This window comes from Carya illinoinensis, chromosome 1 (genome assembly GCF_018687715.1).
Source record: "Carya illinoinensis cultivar Pawnee chromosome 1, C.illinoinensisPawnee_v1, whole genome shotgun sequence".
Taxonomy (NCBI): Eukaryota; Viridiplantae; Streptophyta; class Magnoliopsida; order Fagales; family Juglandaceae; genus Carya; species Carya illinoinensis.
The window spans coordinates 57,682,366-57,704,618 of record NC_056752.1 but is presented as its reverse complement, the minus strand read 5'-3'; the positions used below and the strand labels follow the sequence as shown (position 1 = coordinate 57,704,618).

The 22,253-nt window shown below is 37.2% G+C and overlaps 1 protein-coding gene across 9 annotated transcripts; it reads right to left on the bottom strand.

Annotated features, from left to right (window-relative positions):
• Window positions 1-259: 259 nt before the first annotated feature.
• LOC122292691 (potassium transporter 2) lies at window positions 260-6,852 on the bottom strand. 9 transcript variants are annotated; one of them, XM_043101213.1, is made up of 10 exons: window positions 6,498-6,852; window positions 5,219-5,303; window positions 4,741-4,975; window positions 4,412-4,657; window positions 4,262-4,315; window positions 3,034-3,294; window positions 2,821-2,873; window positions 2,558-2,675; window positions 1,997-2,251; window positions 260-1,551 (listed from the first exon to the last, which is right to left on the bottom strand). In XM_043101213.1, exons 2-10 carry the CDS (start codon window positions 5,255-5,257, stop codon window positions 428-430), a joined length of 2,385 nt encoding a protein of 794 aa, XP_042957147.1. In that variant the 5' UTR covers window positions 5,258-5,303; window positions 6,498-6,852; the 3' UTR covers window positions 260-427. The 9 variants fall into 9 exon arrangements, with proteins under 9 accessions (XP_042957147.1, XP_042957155.1, XP_042957132.1 ...); XM_043101221.1 differs by lacking the exon at window positions 6,498-6,852 and adding an exon at window positions 5,829-5,999 and having other exon boundaries at window positions 5,219-5,308; XM_043101198.1 differs by lacking the exon at window positions 6,498-6,852 and adding an exon at window positions 5,829-5,999.
• Between the last annotated feature and the right edge of the window lie 15,401 nt (window positions 6,853-22,253).

Genomic DNA, 22,253 nt, shown 5'->3' with positions numbered 1-22,253 from the left:
CATACGTTGGGAGTATAAAGAACAAACGTTTTGCTACTCTGGACCATAACATTACAGCCACGTGGATTTGTATTTAGCATGGCCCGCCCCGCGCCCTCAGAAAATATGGTGGTTAATAGGGAACTACGTGGCTCTTTAACAGGCTCTTTTATGTTGTGAGGAGCATTTTGGTCTTGGCATCGGGAGAGAATCCAAAGTTCGATGGCTAGTGGATCATATCATGTTAAAGACCACTTATTTCAAAAGTTGAGAGGAGATATAAATTTTAACTATTTAAAATTTAATATGCCAACAAGAGTTAATATAATATAATAGTCTATAGACGTCCTCAATTAGTCAGCACAACCGTTCACCTTTCTGGCAAACCTCTTTCAGATGATCTCTACATCCAAGTTACCGAACAAAACAAACACGTTACATATGTGCCCTACACAACATATACCATCCCAACCTCAAGAAGAGACACCGGTGGCACCTTGAGCGCCACGTCTGCACCCCGGCAATTCCTCCTCAGGAAATTGTATCCAAAGTCAATGGCCACTCGCTTCAGGACGGATGATCCTTGCTTTGCGCGAACATGTGAGTGACCCAGTATGAATGCAGTCCCAGCCTGTTGGGCTGTATACAGATCTTCCAGTTCTTCTCGCAGTTGCACACCCATATCAGTTTGTACATCAGTTTCGGAGTCATCCTCAATGGCAAACCTCACTCTTCTTTCAGCAACTCCAACTGGTTCCATCTCAATAACATCTGTCATACTTTCTACAGTAGGGAACTCAATGGATACACTTGCTGGCTGCACGCTTTCCTCAATCTCAAAAGCTGGCGGACCTGAGAAAGTCATTGTTCCAATCACAGCCAATCTACAGTCACTAGATGATTCATTGGATCGTGATGCATCATCATCCTCATCGCATGACTTAGACCCTTGTTTCCGATTCCAATCATAGCGGATAAAATCAGCTAATCTATCAACCAGCTCAGACTCAAACGAATCGACATCTTGATGAACATCACGATATCCATACCGGACAATACATCTATATGACCGATGAGCTGGAGGACCCACACGGCCAACAAGATATCGTTCATCAGGGGGAACATAAGGGACAGGTACCGATTTTACGCATACAAAGACAAGGATGCGATGGAAGGCAGGGAGGTTAGTGACAAAGCGGGAGAAGTTAGCTGGAATGCCAGAGGTGAGATCGGTGAAAACTAGCCCAATGCCAGGAACCCGAGCAATGCCCAAGCTTGGACCTAAGGCTAGCAGCCATTCCAACGAAACCTTGTTGTGAAGGTCATATTCGTATTTTTTTATGGTTGCATAATGCCACACAAACATGATAGTCATAAGAAAAAGAGCTAGAAGGATGGGGAGCCAGGCACCCTCTCTGAACTTGGTGAGCGAAGCTGAGAAGTAGAGTAATTCAATAGAGCCAAAGAAGAGTAGGAAGGTAATAGCTATGATAGGGGGCTTGTGCCAACAAAGGATAATAACCAAGGAAGTGAGGCACGTTGTCACCAGCATCACTGTCATCACTGCTAAACCTGCAACATGCAAAGAGAAAATATTACTGTATAAAGAATTAGAACTTCTTATGATTAAGCTGTCCCTTCTCTTTGACTGGAATATCAGCCAAGTAATTGGGAAGGTGATCAATTTTTGGCACAAGTTTTAAGACTAAATTGATGAGTCTGAAAGTCACTGATATGGTGCTAGGCTTTCCCCAGAATGTCTTGGTAATGACAATGGTATCATAACTGGAGACGAACTTCCAACATTTTCTATTACGAATATAATACAAATAATTAAATCTACATCTTCCCATCAGCTTAAGCTTTTGAGACAAGTCCTGATTTCAAGTTTTCTGCTGATGATTCACAGGGTTTCCATGATTTGATTGGGACTCGTACTTGGCAAGATATATTTAGTAAATAATGAAAATATTTTCTATTATAATCCTGGCAAGAAGGATAGAAGGGCATAGCTTACCAGATGCATTCCCCATGTGCTTCGTGTCTCTGAACCCAATGGTCACAGCAATGCAGAGGATCATGAGCATCCAATTGATCTCAGGGATGTAAATCTGGCCATGTATCTTATCTGAGGTGTGAACAACCTTGACTCTTGGGAAGCAACCAAGTGATTGGCTCTGGTTTATGATAGAGAATGTTCCACTGATGATTGCTTGGCTTCCCACAACAGATGCAAGTATGGCAATTACAAGCACCGGCCACCTCACACATTCTGTGCCCAAAAAACTAAGTTTTCAAGTCTTCCACAGTTAGTTAATATCCTAGTCTAGTACATAATATGGATTGTTTTTTTTTTTTTTTTGATAAATTAAGTACATAATATGGATTGTTCAGAAACAAGATTCACCCTTGACTGAAAAAATATGAGTTTTGATGTCTCAATCCATTAGGAGATACTTCTCGGAACAATTCCGTTGTTATTTATTATAAAGTCTTAGTCTTCTGTAAGCTTCCATTCTAATTTTATGGAAATTAAATAAATCTTGTTGCCTTTAATTCAAGAATGGCAGAGGTATACCTGGTACTGAAACATAAAAGCTGATTGTACGGCTGGGATGGTGATTCCGTGACAAGTATGCAGCTTGTCCCATATATGCCAATATGAGTGCTGGATAAACCAGAAAGGTGAAAGCAATCTGTGACAAGGTGAGCAATTAGACTCCAGCTACTAGTAGGCAAGTAAGAGCTTCCCAAGTGTAGACAAAACATTACTAGGAATCAAATCTTAAAAGGACAATTTCCAAAGAAAAAGAAAAGGAAAAAGCAAAGAGCCAGCATTACTTGAATTGCCGCATATGAGAAGTGGCCAAGATCAGCAAACATTGCCTCTGAGCCTGCATGCACAGTCACACACACCGGGCGCTTAGATAGATGCGGAAAACCCTCATTTGAATAACACTTAATTTTTTAAATGAGTGAATGGCCCCATGCAGTACAAACAACACACCAAGACATGAGAATTGAGCATGGTGTCTTTTCTTTTTCCTAATTCACCTGTTATGCACAAGAGTATTCCACCCAAAGACATCCATCCACTTATCTTTGTCTTCTTCAAAAATTTGAACATGTAATATGGAGAAAGAGCTTTATAGACTTGTGGATTCCAGTAGATGATGTTGAATAAACCGAGGGCACTGATGCATAGAAGCCACATCATCACGACTGGAGCAAAGAAAGACCCAAGCCGATGTGTGCCATAGTGTTGAAGTGCAAATAGACATACAAGTATGAAGCAAGTAATCGGAATGACTGCATCTGCAAATAATGTCATAGGATGCAGTTTAAAGACAACCAATAAAGCAAAACCAGCACTGCACGTATTATCGACACTGACTTCAAATTTGTTACTGTCATCACTAATGATATTGTACATTGAAATACCCAAGGTACTCGGAGAGAAGAAATAGGGAATAGAATATGTTAAATTGAGACACTTTCAAGAAACTTATGGATCATTTTCTGAAGAGGCAAAATCTTCAATAGAATCTCAGTTTGTTACATTTATAAGACTTTTACATGTTAGAAAGCTGGCGCTCAAACAAAAACATCATATTCCACATAGTGCAGGGCTAACACCGAGTCCTGACTTCAATATTTTAATTTATTCTCATATTAAAACATCTGTCAACCTCACTCAGAAACAATTTCTCCACCCGCTGCAAAAAGTTTTTTTATATGTAAGTAATTGTGGTGCAATATCCCCTGCAATAGAAAATTAAAGAAGGCAGGACCAATACAGAGCAGGATATGAGCATGTCAACCTACTACTTGAGCAATTTCGGATGGTCCCCGCACTACAGGTCAAATAGCTATTGCTCACTGGATCAGAATGACAAAGTGGATCCCTCTACCCAATTATTAATTACAATGATCCAAAACAGACAGCTGCTAACATTGATTCAGTACACTCGAATATATAATGATATCCAAAGTAAATGCAAATAAAAAAAAATCCCCCCCCCCCCCCCCCCCCCAAAAAAAACAACAAACGGCTCTTTCAGATCTAGCCATAATTTTCATATTTTCAGTTCTCTCCCTTGAACATGCACTACAGTTCAGCTTTAAAGGAATAATCTCACTGTGATTTCAAACTACATGCTTATTCCTTCTGCGGTAATAATATCACTTCCACCAGTATTTTGTTGTTGTTGTTGGGGGGGGGGTGTGTGTTTAAACAGGCAGAATTAGAGGCACAAGAGTAGAAACTGATGAATAAGCGTACACTGGTGGTGCTCCTTGGACATTGATAACTCGAGACCAGACACGGCAGAGAACACTGCATAAAAAAGATTGAAATTAGATCTCCAATTAGATAGTCAGCAAACTAAGACGAAACAATTGTATGTAGTGCATCCATAACCAGAAACACTACCTGAAATGGCCGGGGTGAGGAGTCCATCTCCAATTACCATACAAGTTCCAAGAAGAACCAAAATTAGCAGAGCAGTGTGCAAGGCTTTGTACTTCTCAAGCAACAGTTTCACCCTTGAACTGTTCTTCTTCTCTGGGGGCTGTTCCAATTTATAAGTAGAGAGTGCTTCATCCGCAACCTGTCGGTTGGGAAGAAGGCCTACTTTCGCATGCCTACAAATCAACGAATAAAGGGCAAAAGTACCACCTGCAAATCATGCACGAGAAGTTACATATGAAGACTACAGAGACATACTAGAGCAGATCTTGCACATTTGTTCTAGTACTCACCCTCTCCATTGTCATCGGCTCGAAGGACTACAAAGACATACTTGAAGAGAGGGATTAAAGTGAGAGTCCAGAAGACAAAAGAAAGAACACCGAAAATCTCTTCGTTGGTCTGTGAATGTTGAATATCTTCTGCAAACGTGCTTTTGTAGACATATAAAGGGGAAATGCTCAGGTCCCCGTACACTACACCAAGGCTTTGGTAGGCTAAGAGCAGGATAGTCTTCCAAGACTCCTTCTGAAATGCAGTTAATGTCAATCCAGTTACAATTCAAGTACTCTATTGTTATGACAATTACGGATGTTTGTGGATTACTAAAATCGTTCGTCCAAATTAAGAGCTAATCTGCCGCAGAAGAAGAAGAGGAAAAAAGAAAGAAAGCAAGGGGAGCAATAAACTTCAAACGGGTTAGGCTCATAAGCATTTGAACGTTTGGTACAGAAGCGTGCCAAATTAGTTCAGAAAGAGACTGGCACTCACCTTTGAGGTGTTCCGACACTTGCCCTTGTCAAGATCCATGTTTCTCACGCAGGAGTTATGCCGTTGAGCAAAGACATCAGCAGTTCTGCACTAGAAAAAAAATGGAAGCTGAAATGGCAAAGTCCAATAGAATCAAGTTTCTGAAAATAGAAAAATAAAATGAGGAATTTCATGGTGACACTTCCTAGGCCAACCATCAAGCTCTCTGCTTTCCTCGCGCAAACAGAGGAGATAAAAAAAAAAAAAGGCACATTCGCCCACTTTTCAGTAAATCCACATGACATCAATACTTCTTATCACACCCCCGTCAATGATTTAAGAAATTAGAACACAATACTCACAACAGTCCAGGAAATTAAAGGTCAGAGAGGAGAGAGAGAGAGACACACACACACAAAAGCCCGCAAGAAAACTCCAGACGAGTAACTAGGTAAGTCGTGAAATTGCAACTCAGAAAAGGATTGAAGCTCAGCTGGATTAGAATTATTCAGCCGGCGCGCCTCATAAATGCAGAAGGGCCCTCATTAATTTGCGCAGTGTGATTCTGTTCCCATTTTTATTTTCGGCTTATAGTCTTTTCTGGTTGACGAGATGGTAAAGAAACTAATACCTAACACGTCACCGTTTCTTGCCCTTCAGTTGAGACAACCAGTTCAGCGCCAAAGTTTACAAGAGAACAGAGTTTATACAATGCACAGCGAAATGGAAACTAACAGCGTATTATGCAATTATGCATATGCGGAAAGTTCACATCTTTCACAGGAAAAGCAGAAGAAATATTAGGACTGAGTTGCGATATTGGAGACGAGAAGACAAAACCACGTGATTCAACGACAGTTACATACACGAAACAGCCACACCAAGCCAAGCCAACTAGTGTCCCGTTCCTGTCTACGAAAATAAAGCCGATTTTATGGACCATTTATTATACCCACTTTCTCTTTCTCGCTCTTTGTCACATACACAATTTTTTTGTCCCCAAAAAATAAAATTGTAATTTAATTGTTTTGTCCAGGTACAAGCCGATACCCGTTTGAAAGCCCTTCATTCTAATCTGCCTGCTAAAGTTTGAGGTTAGGTTAAAACTTAAAAAAAACAAACAAACTCAAGCAACTGGTGGTACTAGGAGATTCAAGAAACCAAAAGAATTGGTAAAGACGGGAAAAAGAAGGCTACCAGTACTAGGAGATTCAAGAAACCAAAAGAATTGGTAAAGACGGGAAAAAGAAGGCTTAATCAAACACTGTAAGAAAGCATAATCCCAATTTTCAAATTATACCAGAGCTCCCAGTGAATGATAAACCCACAAGGCCATTAAAAAGTATCCTGGTAGGCAAAACCATGTGAATCACAAAGGACGGTTCCAAAAGGACACGAGGAGCCGAACATGATCTTTAACACCCAGGGCACAGAGCACCGGCATTTCCCGGATGGGCCAGACATCTTCATCACGCCATCCATTAGCGCTAAGTTAAGCTTTTTTCTGTAATCGAGATTACCCAGTGGGTCTCGCTTTATTTATCTGACACACGACGTCTTTTCAGTATTTCAACCAAGCAGCTTTTCGGTTGCTTCATCTTTCTTCCTCATGTTGTGAGAGTGACCTCCCTCCGATTTTTCATTTTCAGTATTTAAGCCCACATTGATTAGAGTCTACACGATAAATGAAACTCCCTGCACTGCACTTCCTAAAAGAATAAATAATGTTTCGTACTTGTATAAAACAAATAAAATCTTGGCAAAGAGGGTGGGGATTTCTGGAGTTTCAATACTACTTACTAATCTTGTGCTTGCTGAACAGCCTGAACTTGCGGCATTCCGTGCACCTCTAGATGTTCGATCACGGATGTGGAAAACATGAATATATATATATATATATATATATATATATATATATATGAGAGATGGAGAACGTTTGAGGAAGTTGAAACTTCAACCTCAACACTCTTCACGTCTTTTAAATATTTTCGGTTTCACGTAAAATTGAAGCATGGTCATGATATCGAGTATGTGGTGTCGTTTTTAAGCTTTTCGTTTAAGACAATATTATATCTTCCTGTGCCAACCGACTATGGCGAATGTAGCTCGGTAAAGGAGGAACATTTTATTTTTAAATAATAATAATAATTATAATAAAAGTTGCAAGAGCATTAGAGCAGGTGGATTGGTCCAGGATATTGATTCCCCGCGTACAAAATCCTGATATAAATTGTATTTCACATGACCCGGAATATTGCGTGTCTTGTAACTTCTTTTTTTATCAGATCTTTTATATCTTTTGAATATTATTATGATAATGTTCTTAGGATCTTAATTGCCGTACTCCATTAGAAAATTTAACTACCATTGTCATATTTTTAAAGAAGGTGAGTCCGGACTTGAGGGGGATGAACACGGTCCGGTCCGGATAATGGGTTGAACATCCCGACGGATTGGACTGGTCGGTCCATTCGATCTAATATTTTTTTTAGATCGATTAATAAAAAAATTTATTTAAAATATTAAATTAAAATTAAATGATTTATTAAATAATAAATTATACAATTATTAATATATACTAGTATTATATATTATAGTTATACCTTAAAGAATATAATAATACATTGATCTAAATATATATAGTTATAGACTTAGTATCAATACTACAACTAATAACTATACTAGTAGTATTATTAATATATTATATGTTAGTGATAAATTGATAATATTATATTAAATAATACTCTATGCAATTATAGTAATTTAATACTAACATATTAAGTTAAGTATATTAATATTATTATAAATTTATGCATATACTATAATTTATATACTATAACTCTTATAATATGTTAATATATTAATATATACTAGTATTATATATTATAGTTATATATATTAAATAATATAATACTTATGTAATATTGTGAAATATTAATAATTATTTATATACAATTATTTATATAAATAATATATATATTTTTAAAAACTTCTTTCCATTCAGTCCGGTCCTAGTTGAAAAAACCTGGACTGAGGACAGGACCGAATTCGATCTTATATAATTTGGACCAGATCGGACTAGACAAATTCAAAAATGTTTGATCCGGTCGGTTTCTCCAATTCGGACCTGCCGAATCTCACCACTAGTCCGGAGCAAGGAGAAGATGATGAAAAGGATGACCGGCAAACTGAATTCGAATCCAAAATGTCTTATCAATAACGTTTTACGTAGTCCTGAGATCATGGTAGGTTTGGTAAGTGGGATGAGATACAAAATTTTCATCTTATTTTATCTTATTATTACAATTTTTTCAAATTTTCATACAAAATATAATAAATAATTTAACTTTTTTAAATTTTAAAATAATAATAATATTAAAAATTAATATTTTAAACTTTAATCTAAAATAAAAAATTTTCATCTCACTACTCAAACTAAGCATATAGCTTGTCTGAGTAACAAGAGTATTCTGAGAATATTTCACGATTATTCATTATTTTATTATTAATTTTCATATACTTTTCATTACTTTTTACTATTATTCAATATTTTATCATTACTATTTATAAAATATCTGAGATCACATCACTATCTAAACGTAACTTTAACCTTCTAACTAATTATATTATTTGAGAATAAAAAAAAGGTAAAAGAGGAATAATAATATCACATCTAAGTTATTTATTAAAGAAATAGCTGTAGAGTACAAAGAAATTCCCACATAAATTGTTTCTCTCTGGCATGTCCATTACTTCTTCTATAAAGCATTTTTCATTCACTGAGAGGAGGGGGGTTGAGGCTTTGGCTCCACCCACCTCCCCTCCTCACCGGGCATCATGGCTCATTTATTGTTTTTATTTATTTTTTCTAGTTGTTTTCGTAGCTTTTTCACCGTAATGTCGAATCTTGCCAATTTATTGCTCTCCAGTTATCTCTGACCAGCATGCACCCATTTGGTTATCTATCCAGCCGCCGATCTTCAATCTTGCATAAGAAATCCATCATTCGGGTTAGAGCGTTCACCACACATGCGGCTAGGGGTGGGCAGCGGGGGCCCGCCCCCCGCTACCCCGCCCCCGTCCGCCCCGCCTTAGCATGGACGGACGGGGTACCCCGCACCGCACATGCCGGTAGGGCTGCTCAACCGATCCGACCCGATCCAGTTTAGTACTGTTTCGACCCGACCCGTTTGGTTCCACTACCGAATATGATGTTCCGAACCGTTACCCGTTACTCGATTAATCGACCCGTTTTGTTTTCGGGTTTTCCGTTTTAATTTTTTTGGTATGCTATAAAAGACACGGTTCGTTTCGCAGTGCAGGGCGAGTGGTCTTCGAATACCCGAACCCAAAACGGTCTTTCATCTTCTCCTTCTTCGCTTTCAAGCCGAACCCACATGGTAGTTCACCTTCTCCTTCTTCGCTTTCAAGCCGAACCCAAATGGTCTCTCCACTGTACGCGGGGCCGTTCTGTTCTTCATTGGCTTAGGGCTATGGCGATTTCATCTTCGGTCTCCGTGGGACCCTCGTCGAAGGACTAAGGAGGTGTCGTTTTCATTGTTGGGGTTGAAGTTGTCGAAGGACCGAGGAGATGTCGGAAGATTTCGGAAGATTTGGCTTTGAGCTAGGGTTCGGGTTGGGCGATATGAACTTGGTGAGGAAAATCATGGATACCAGTGAAACTACGAATAGAGTGAACAAAATCACATTTTTTTGCGATATGAAGGGCATGAGAAGAAAATCAAACCGGAGGATTAGATCGAGATAATGGAAGTGAATAGAAAAACCAAAATGAAACTCAATGCCGTTTTGGGCATACCTTTGATGTGCTCAATCGCCGGAGACAGAGCAAAGTCCGGTTCTGAAGTTTGGTTTCGGGTTGAATTTTACGAAAGTATGAGTGGTCTGGTGGAGACTTGAGAATGATGAGGGAGAGCTTTGAGCAATAGAGCAACGTCGGCAGGGAGAGAATCACTGCGATTGCGAGTTGATTTTTGTGCAGGAAACGGGTATCGGGTATTACCCGATTAAAATGGAAACGGTTACAGTATAACCCGTTTCCGATTATACATGCACACGGGTCGGTATTTTGGTTCGGGTCGGGTCGGAAAAACGGCCGGGTCGGGTTGCCGGTTTATTTGAACAGCCCTAAATGCCGGGGCGGGGTCCCCTGCCCCACATGAAATATCCTAAGCGGGGGCGAGGGGCGGGCAAGGCTCAACCCCGCTCCGCTTTTCCCCCGCCCCGCACTTCAGTTTATATTTATAAATATATATAGTTATATTTATAAATATATATTTATATTTTACAAATTGTATATATATAAATATATATTACAATTTGTTAGACTTGTTCACAAGAGTCACAAGAGAGTGAGACTTGTTCACAAGATTGCAAATGGCATGGACACCCTAGACCACCTTATATAGAACTCCAATGCCATACAAGAGTCTTACTTGAGCAATGTAGAACTCCACATTGCTCAAGTAAGACTCTTGTATGACATTGGAGTTCTATATAAGGTGGTCTAGGGTGTCCATGCCATTTGCAATCTTGTGAACAAGTCTCACTCTCTTGTGACTCTTGTGAACAAGTCTAGCAAATTTAAAAATTAATAACATAATTTTTATGTTAATAGTTTTTAAATTATTATTATATATATAAATTTTAATTTACGATTTAATTATATAATCATTTGGATCTAAAAAAATATTTTTTTAAACCCAACGGAACATAGTGTTCCTGAAGTGGGCGGGGGGGCGGGCGGATGGTGTGTTCGCCCCGCCCCCCCGGCATCGGGGCGGGGTGCGGGATGGAATATCCATCCCCCCGCATATGCAGGGGCGGGGTGCGGGGAAGGGGTGCCCCCGCACCCGCATATGCGGGTAGCACCCCTACATGCGGCCCTTGTCGTGTGAGTCTCCCACGCGCAGTCATGTCTTGGAGCATATTTTGAAGCCATGTGCGGCTCCGTAGGTCTTAGAGGCCTTCGACCCTTCGAGTCTGCTAGTCCATTCATCTCCTCAAGTGGCGCATGTCTTGCACACGCCGCCACCGCTAGTTGTTGTCATTTGCCAGTGACTCGTCTTAGATTCCAACTACTATATGTTATTGCTTTCCTTAACTAGTGATCTTGCAAGAAGGGTTGTGGACCTCGCCAAAAAATATCTCTTGACAACAAGTGGCAATGCACCTGCTACCTTCTCCTCTTCTGGCAGTGGTATTTATCTGTCTTTTTATTAGACGGTATCCTTTCATAGGGGCTTGCTTCTTGAATCCTTAGAGAAGACAAAAGGGAGCTTCGATGGTGGCTTCAAAGTGTTCGTGGAGACCGTATTTGAGTGGAGAAGAGAAGGTAGATGATGAAGGGGGGGTCTTCGATGGTGGTTTCAGAGGGTTTGTAGAGACCAGGGCGGGAGTGGAGAAGAAATGAAACGGGACATTTATCTCCACGTGGGCAATGGTTTCCCAACGGTTCCCCACGGTTGTATACAGCATTTTTCCCCACATAATTATGACAATCGAGGCCCTGCTAACCACTTAATTAGACCTCAAGTCTGGCCGAAGCTTAGCCCAAACTTCTTAACCAAACTCAAGCCATTTGGTAATTCGGCCATGGCCAGATTCATATTTCACCAACTATAACGACCAAGATAAATGTTTGGTCTACATAAAAAATTTTATATAAAAAGAATGTCTACGCATTTGGGCTTTGGAGGTTCTCTGTAATAGCTCTTATTATGCTTCTCAAACTTTTATAGGGTTTTTTGTTTTGTTTTTGGTAATTATTTAAGCAATACTGCTTCAAAATTGCTGTGACCCATGGAAGAAGTTTAAAAAATTATGATAATTATAATGGTATAAACTTGTAGCACATTGATGTTGTAGAGACTGTCAGAACTGGTACGATTTTCATGGCGTTGGAAACACATGAATCAAACCATGCATGGTAGGATTGATCAGGATGCAACCACCACAAATCCTATCGCTTAATTCGACTTTGAATATTTGATTTTGTTACAACCTAATTCTAAAAGCGGTTCATCTCATGCTTGAACGTATGACCGAGTGAAGAAGTGGCATAATGGCTTGCATTGATCCCCTCTGATATATATTTATGTATCCATTGCGTATGTATACATTACTTTTAAAGAAATAAATCTTACACATGAATTCGATCTCAAACAAACAAGCAAACAAATCAAAACCGGCAATAACAACATGACGTTACATGGACTGGGAAAATAGATACATGATGAAGAACAGAACAAAGAAGGGAATCATCCCTGTTGCAGGGACGAAAAGTATGTAATTTATGTACAGATAGAAGAGAACCAAAAAGAAAAAAAAAAGAATGAACACACGCACTTCAATGGCCAACTCCAGGGCTGGGAACGTCACCATGCTTTCTATAGAAATCAGAATAATCATCTGCAGCTTCGATATGATCTCCAGTAGTATCATACTTCATATCTAGATCAGGCCTCCGTGTTCCAGCAGTAATATCCAAGTGGCACGTCCCTGAACTACAAAGTTCGCTGTTTCTCGTTGCTGTTTGGATTGTCAAACACAGAATAACCAACAGAATCAACGCAACATGACTTGCTTTCAAGCACTCCCTCCGAGCCATTAATCCCCAATCTAATCAGAGGTTTCAGATTTAGTAGAAGAGAGTTTAAAAGGAGTTGGATCGGGGAATTCCCATTTGCATTATTTATGGGGCATCATCAAGATCATCATGGTGGTACCATTTTCGAAAAGATAAAGTAGTTTCTACTCTCCATGTTTATAAAAGTAGGGCCCGAGGCCCATAACATTCAATTCACGTAGCAATATTCGACACGATATTACTTTTTTCTTTTTATTCTTTACATCTATTACAAGTCTATATAAAAGGCTCTGGCCAAACTTGTCCACGATCCATGTGATACCTTTTTGTTGTTAATTTATAGATATATCCTCTATTACGTAGGAGACAGCATCATGCATGCGCCAAATTAGGCTCACTGCATATCCATGCGTACAGCTTGTTTAATTACACACTTGCAAGATACGAAACTGATCCGTCGCCGACCGACAGGCGACAACTTGATTGGTTCTAGCAAAGTTGTTGTTTACACCAAAAACGTATAAGAATTATTAAATATATGTTCTCCATGGCAACACAAAGTCACATGATTAATTATCCTCCAACTAATTACCAATGATCTCAATGCTTGGATATATATATACACACACACTAGGTCAAAAGCAACTAATTACGTTTGCCTAGTTGAATTAATATGTTTTACAAAAATAATATGTTTTTTTAAAATAATATGTTTTTTTTAATAAAACTTATAAAAATAATTGATGACATATATAGCTTAGAAGACATTGCTTCAACTTTTATACAAGTAATGTAATTAATAGAATATTACAAAGAAATTTTAACAAACAAATTAACTACTATGATCAATACTTTAATTCTTGCCAGCACACGAGGAGCAAGAATTTGCTGAGAAGCCATTAGGAGAAATATACAATTTCTAACATGCCTGTGATATCCTGTATTTTTATATTTTTTAATTAAATAATTATTTTAAGGATGATTATTTTTGTATTATTGAACCAAACCTAATTTTAAAGTACGATTTTCTATTTTTGAAGTTAAAAAATAATATAGTTTTAAAAAATCATTTTATTTAATGTTATGTCTTTGCTTTATCCTTTATCTAAGAATGGCATGAAATTAAAGCTTCAACCATAAGATCTAGTATTGGTATGCAAATTATTAAAATAGATGAAGAAATAATTAGATGTGATGTCCCTGCTTTTCTTGTATTTTAAATAATTATTTTACTAATTATTCTTATGGGTTCTTTTTTAGATTGGACCTTTTGTTGATGGCTTTTTGTGTTTTATTCTTTTGGGCCAAAGGTGTGAGTGTAAAGGTGTGAGTGTGGGGAGCCCGACCCCTAAGTCGAAAACGGCGTTGTTTTGACAAAGCCCTTAGGACTTCATTGCTTTCCCCTCTCCCTATTGCCGCGCCGCACCTCACTTCCATTTCCCTTTTTTTTTCCTTTTTCTTCCTTCTCCTTCTTCCTTCATGCCTGAGCCCCTGCATCGTCGCCCACCTCCTCCATTGAACCACCTCCAGGCATCCTCTTCTGTAAGGTCATCTCCACCGATTTGCTCCACTGCCTGCCACCCTCAACCCGCGAGCCCATTTCCTCTGCATTTTCACCCCTGCTCCTCCTCTGCTGTCTCCAACCTCCAACTTCCACTTTCTTTGTTTTGTTCGTTTATCTTTTGGTTTGTGCTTGGGTCTAAAGAAACGTGTAGATATTAGGGTTTTTAGACTAAAGATTTTATCTTTCGGTGCACTGGCTAGCTGCTCTTCTTCTTCCTCTTCATTTTAGTTTTATTCTTCTCTTGCCGCACAACCCCATTCTTCTCCTTCGCCTGGTTTAGTTTGAACTCCAGTCTCATTATTTTTTTCGGTTTCTTCTTTCTTGTTTCCTTGCTGTGCCAATCAATTTTTCTTCTTCTTTTCTTTTGCACTGTCGAAGAAAGAAAGAGAGAGATGAGAGATTTTGCACTAATGCAATTAATGAGAAGAAGAGAGAGAGAGAGAGAGAGAGAGAGAGAGAGAGATTAAATTAACGAAAAAATAGAAGTTAACGGAAAAGTAAAGAAGAATAACGGAAAAACAAGAAAAAATGTTAGATAGACACTTATATAATAGAGTATAGGTGTGTATTGATGTATATTAATTGGTGGTGTGCATTACAATTTTTTATATTAGTAGTTTGGATTGCAATGTGTTGGTTTTTATAATTCGGAAAATTGATGCGAAAAATAATAAATTAAATCATGACTCCTAGTTGGGCCGGGGTGAGGCTGTTGTTAAGTAGTCATGATCTTACCAGAGAAGAACGGAAAAATTTAAGAGCATGGGAGTTTCTAATTTCATATGCTCCTGATCAGTGAGATCAGGTGGTGTCTTAGCTTATTAAGAGTAGCAGCATGCGTTGATCGAGACAAACACCAAGCTAGCCCGCAGTCGGATATATATAATAGACAGCCATGGATATCGATCGACTTGACAATTCCGGCCATGGCATGCACATGGAAGATATGCATGTTTAAGATTTACATCACTTAGAACATATTATCCCGTTTTATCTTTACAATTATATTGAAAGGCAGAGGATATATTTTAAAAAAAAAAATACATGAACATGCATGATCACGAGTACAAGCGACGATAAAAGAAAATATTATAATTAATAATTAGTGGCTCCTGAAATAAATGTTGGCCGGAGCAATTCCAATACAATAAATGCATTGAAAATACGAACCTCGACTCGGGTACTGGATAAGATCATGGAAGCCTTGCAGGATAGTAAGGGATTTAGTGGGGTCGTCATGTTGGTTTGCCTTTGTTCTTCAAAATGTCAACCTGATGATCTCTTGGGACTTTAATTTGCGCATTAATATATCTCGATCTACCTCCTAGCTAACCAGGGATATTTATGAAATAAAATCAGATCGATCGATCGGCTATCCCAATAGTATGCAGTACTCTCCATCGATCGGACGTACTTAAATTTTGATATCATGATGTGAAGAAAGATCACTCGGATCGGAATGCTCCTGTAACGGACACCATGATGAAATACTTTAGAAAATCGGACGTCTTTCGTCAAGTGGATTGACAAATGTTAATGAGAGAGAGTTTACACACATCCGTTCAAGTTTCTAACATAATGATATTAGGTTGGAACTTTTACACGTGGTTCAGGTACCGACCTCTTGGCTCGCCTTTTCTGATAGGATGCTTGTTTTTCAAAAAAGTCTAACACCGCCTGATCATATATATTAAAAAAAATAAGCCCATTAATTAATGGCCATTAGGTAGGTCTTCGGTCATCAAATCATCATCTTAAGCATACTGCAAACTATTTCAAGGATCAATCGATCCGGGGGGTAAGTAAATGGGTCAAAGCACATGCTACTACTACACGTACATGTATGACTATATATATATATATATATATAGATCAATAAAACCCAACTAAAAAAAACGACGAAATTTATTCACCGACACGCGCTTATATGGGTCAAAAAGAAACGAAGAATGGGTTTAAGTTGAAGAGTTCGTACCTAGGAATTGCATTTCGGAGACTAGTTGAGTATTCAACACGTACGATTCTCATATCATATGGTGAATTTACGATGAAACTGCATGCAGTTTGGATCTAATTAATGAAAACTCGGCTTATATATGTTGTTCGTTTATTTGGCCCTGGGGGTGACATCAACACGGTTGAGGCCGTGTCGTGCTGTCTGATGGATCGATCATCCATCCAAATGTATTTAATATGGTAGGTGAATTTACACGGCTATCTTCCTTAGTTCATTTTTATTTTATTTTCTCATTCCTATTACATCTTGCCCTCCGACTCCGAAAATGCGATGATGAATTTGATCTACATTCATCGATCGCTCAACGGTGCCAACGTGTGTGGCAAAGTCTTCGCAAATGGCTTGCGTTGTCGGTTTCTCTACAACGCGTATGGTTTATCGAGAGTTGACAATCCTGCCACGGAGCCCACATTTTCCGCTATCTTGCTCTTTGCGGTCAACTCCTTAGTATTATATACCTTTTTCGCAACTTCAAAATTCAAATATGGACATTAGAAAATGCAGTAGTTAAACCTCGTATTCATCCAATGTGATAAAGTCTTGTTAGTTTTTAACACTAGACCGGCGATGGAAAAATAAGAACAACAATATAATAGCAACTTCCAAGCAAGTAATTGGAGCGTGTGAAAGACGCAAGGCGCAAGTCATAAGCAGTTTCTATGACTTTCAACGTTTGACATTTTCAACTCGACTTTATTATTATTATTGCTCTCTCTCTCTCTCGCTATAAATTAGCCTCTCCGCTTAAAACAAGAACATTCAAATTTCTGTATTCTTTCATTCCGGTCCAAAACTTGTGCACCCAAATCGTTCATCTTACGTCTGATCTAATGGCCAAACCAAACACAAAACCGCACCTTCTCATACCATCAAGTTTTCTGTTGATCACCTTTCTCGTACTATCATTTTCATCCTCTTCGTCAGCCAGGCTCTTGAATATCGTCCTCATCAACCCCCCAGCGGATGAACAGGCTGATATGAACCTCCAACTTCCCGGAGACAACGTTTTTCTGGGCTTCCCATTGAAGAAAGAATCTCGGCATGTTTTACCATGTCATGGTAATCGCATGGAATCTAGCAACTCCAAACGAAGCTTCCCCGCAACTCCGAAACTTACCGGGAAATATGGTCCCATGGTTCTCTCTATGCTTCCGAAGGGACCGCTTCCTCCATCTGGGCCGAGCAAACGAATCAACGACTCGAACAACTAGTTCACTTGCATTTGTTTCTGTTCCTACTCCATCCTGCGGTCGATTGGACTCTGTTTCGTGTCTCTTAATTGATCTCTAGTCACGTACATGCACTTGATTTTTTATTTTTATTTTTTTTCCTATTCATGGCAACAATTATTTTGGAAGTGTAAATATATATTTACCACTTTTCTTTCTGTCATAGTTTTTTTTAAGAGGATTCTTTCTGTCAGAGTTAATCAATGGAAAACTCATGTTTTGTTCTTTATGTATTCACATTTGTTACTTTTCATTTTATATATGGTACCAGCTGATGGATATATATAACGTACCATAGCTAAGCGGAGTGGCGACAAGAACAAGGATTATTTTTTCCCCATTTTTATATATTGCTTTAATTTTCAATTATTTATCACGATGCAATATCTAGAAATCTATCGTTTAGCTTCAAATTATGATACAATTCTCCGAGCTATGCTTATTTAAAGAAATATCAATATCCATTATTAATTTGTTCTAAATATAAGGCCTGTTTTGATTTCACAAATATTTGAAAATAACTCATCACATCTTATAAGCATCCAAATAACATTCAAATATAAACATTTTTCATTTTCAAAATTTCAAAATTTTTATATAATCATTACAACTTTTCTAAACTTTCAAACAAAATACAAAAAATAATTCAACAACATTTTCATATCCTAAAACAAACATAATATTAAAAAATTATATTATAATCTTCTTTTAACTTTATAATTTTTTTTATTCAATTTTTTTCTCTCATTTTTTAAAATCTTATAAAAATATTAACTCAAATAATTTTATTACTATTTATAAATTATCTCACTGTTATTCATTATAAATTTCTTATATCTAATATGTATAACAGACGAGGCTTAAATGAGTATAGTAGGCAAGTGGTAATTGCCTTCTGTTAGTAGGTGACTAGGTCATGTGAATGTACGTAATGACTTTTATTGATTGCAGAGAGCACTTAGATTTATAAGACCAATTATCCGGAAGGAGAAGCAATTAAATTAGTATTTGATATAAGTTTTGTTAATGTCATATTAAAATTATCACTTATCTCAAAAATTTAAAAGAATGAAAACATATAAAGTTGATTATCGAAATTCTATCTTAACGGAAGTTATGATCCGAGAAATATTTTCCATTTTGTTTTTGGTATTATCAAATTGTTTTTCCAGTTCCCATTGGTCTTCTTCTTCTTACGAGAAGAAAGTCTAGGCAGCCTGCCTGATCAAACCATTCTTAATTTTTATGATATAATAAAAAGTATTCCCTCTATTTTTCCATTATGTGCAATAATTGAAAAACCTATTATTGAGACGTCACCTCCCCTAAACACTTTAGCAATCTCACATTAGATTAAACTTGTTTTTGCAATGAGAAATGACTAAATGCCGTCATTTTTTTATTCACTTTAGATAAATAATTTATTTGAATAATATATTCTTAGCGGTTTTCCAAATATCCTAGTAAAGTTCTCAAAAGAAGGAAATTGACAAAACCTACACTGTCATGGCCAACGGGAAGAAGAGAAGAAGATGCTAGGGCTTGTCTCGGATTAGGCCAAGTCAGGCCTAGTGATTGTCAAGTAAATCAATTGCCCAATAAGTCTGCAATATAAGGAAGCATATTGTAAATGGGGGCAATCTTCCCGACTGAGTCTTATATTTTGTTGCATGGGAAAATTCAAAAGCTTGGAACCAAGAAAACTAGAGTCTTCAAGAATATCCAAGGCATACTTACGTTGATTGAGAACAATACCCTTGGCAGACCAAGCCACTTCCAAATCAAGAAAAAATTTTAACTCATTAAGGTCTTTGATTTTGAACTTCTAATCTAGAAGCATCTTTAAATTGGTAATATCTAGAAGGTGATTTCTAGTTATAATGATATCATCTACATAAATAAAAAATATAGTAAAGTGTCTTGAATCTTGAAGAGTGGTAGAAGGGGACTTCGAACATAGGCTGAAGCTTTGCATCATACACGGAAGATTTCTCTCTGATACCATGACAAAATTTGTACTACCATGGCCGACAGGAAGAGAAGAAGATGCTAGGGCTTGTCTTGGGTTAGCAGCTGATAAAGAAAAATTAGTATTCTAATAACATGTAAATCTCATTAAATGTATTAATTTTCTAGTGTTTTACATGTAGTGTATATATGCGTGTCATGTAAAATAACATCTTCTAACAAGGCACGTGTGCCAGTGTTTATATGAAAACTAATAAAAATTTCTATAATTTCGCGTTAAAGCATAAGAAAAATATGTAAGTAGAAATATAGAACTTGGACATGACCCTAGAAATAGACTCGTTTGTTTTTAGAAATGAAATGAGATGAATTGAGATTAAAGTTGAAAATTAAATAAATTATTATTAGAATATATTTTTTAATATTATTTTTGTATTGAGATTTGAAAAAGTTGAATTATTTATTTTATTTTATATAGAAATTTAAAAAAATTGTAATAATTAGATGAGATGAGATGAAATAAAAAGTTTTGTCTAAACCTAAACTATATCATCTTATCTCATCATTACAATTTTTTTAAATCTCCATATAAAATATAATAAACAATTTAATTTATTTATATTCTTAAATAAAATTAATATTAAAAAATTATTTTATATAATATTTTATTCAACTTTCAACAAAATATCTCGTTTCATGTCATTTGAAGTATATAACTAAACGAGATGAATGAGGTTCGGATGGTGAAATGAGATAGGAGGAGATAGTTTTAAATAGAAGTTAAAAATTAAATGAAATATTATTATAATATTATTTTTTACTATTATTATTTTGTAATTTAAAAAGTTAAATTATTTATTATATTTTATATAAAAATTTAAAAAAATTATAAAAATAAGATAAGATAAATTGAAATTATTTTTATATTCTAATCTAGCCTAAAGTCAACAGTAAATGTGGGTTAGAATAATAACAATAATAATATTAATAATAATAATAGATTTCGTGGAGAAGAAGAATAATTTGATTGTCAGAGGTCTTGGGTAACGTGTGCAGGAAGTCTTTGCTTACGCACTTGGTTCACTACGCGGAATAGCTGAGCTAACACGAGATTACACGGTCAAACTTGATCCTTTCTTTCCCACGCTCGCCGTGCACTATACGCTCTTCTCTCAGTCAACAACAATGAAAATGGTTTACCCGCGGCCACAGCCACGATACGGGCAAGAGCTAGCAAGAGCTTTTTGTTGAAAATTTGGACCTCTAAATTCATCCCTCTTAAGATCTACCTTTTACAAGAATAATAAAAAAAAATAGAGAAATAATAACAACACAAGAAATTTACGTGGAAACTTCAAAACAGGAGAAAAACTACCAGATCCAGAGAAAAAAATACACTATGTAAAAAATTATTACAATCACATAATTTCTCTCCTCACCCCAAACACATCCACAAAACTTTTCCACTAGAAAAACTTTAACTCACACCTCTTCCCATTTTATAAAAAATAGACAACAGAGGAATTTAATTAGAGTCAAAAGTTACTAGCTAAGCATTTGACTGGTGCACTTAAACTAAAAAATCCAAGCCTCCTTATATAGGCTTGCAAATGTGCTCCTCGTTCACTTTTCACCCATGTGAGACTTAAGTAAAGGAGCACACAAGTAAAGACCTTTCGTCTGATCTGGTTTGGTGAGTCAATTAATTAGTCATTGGCACATTGGAATGCAAAGAATATAGGGAGAGTGTGAGATCCCTCTTCAATCTGTATTTACGCGGAGTATATACATAATATATTTAGAAGAAGTCTGGTCATTATCTTTAATTAAAAGTGGACGTAACGCAACCGAGTTTTTTGTACCAAAGTATTAAAACATTTTTTTGCAGTATTTTTTGTGTATTTTTTTTTAAATACAAAAGAATAAAAAACACAATACTAAAAAAAAAACCAAATAAAAATACTATAAAATACAAAATAAAAGTATATTTTGATAATATAATCAGTATGTCATTTTCTTTGAAAATTATTGTCAAACAAGTCAGTCAGTCGGTACTCAGTCGTGGCTAACTTCCTAGAAGGGGAGTATGGATGGAGCGTGAACGTGGGATCAGTCGTCAGTACCGCCATAACTCATGGGTTGGGTAGGACTTTGTCAACCCAAGTACCCTTACTGATGGCTATAAAACCCAGTTATCGCTTCACCACGCTCCCTCAAACACACAACTACTCCAAAATTCCGGAAAAACAAGCGGAAGCGCCCACAAGCACGTCTTTCCTCTTGCCTTAATCAGTTCTCTAATGGCAAAACCATACCCTACGTCTTACCGTTCTACACCAACACTAACATTGTTGATTGTCATTTGTCTAATTATGATATCCACCTCTCCATCTTCTTCGTCGGCCAGGCTGATCTTGGATATGCCTCTCAACCTTGCGCTTCCCGGAGACATTAATGCTTCCGTGGATTACCCGTTGGAGAAAGAAGTTGATGATCAGCATCATGTTTTACCATGCAAATCCAAAATATTATTTGCCCGCAAATATGGGGCAACCATGGTTCTCAATATGCTTCCCAGGGGACCAGTACCGCCATCTGGACCTAGCCCTCGGATACACTAAGTCTACAACTGATAACTTGAAGCTCAAGACCCATGCATGCATACCATA

Bases quoted from the DNA above. Each gene is read 5' to 3' on its own strand.
- LOC122292691 (XM_043101160.1), bottom strand. From the start codon at position 5,502: ATGTCATGTGGATTTACTGAAAAGTGGGCGAATGTGCCTTTTTTTTTT. The intron at 5,309-5,412 runs GTTGGCCTAGGA...TTTTTTTTCTAG, and splicing joins GGAAAGCAGAGAGCTTGATG to TGCAGAACTGCTGATGTCTT. The intron at 4,316-4,411 runs GTAGTGTTTCTG...TTTTTTATGCAG, and splicing joins CCTCACCCCGGCCATTTCAG to TGTTCTCTGCCGTGTCTGGT.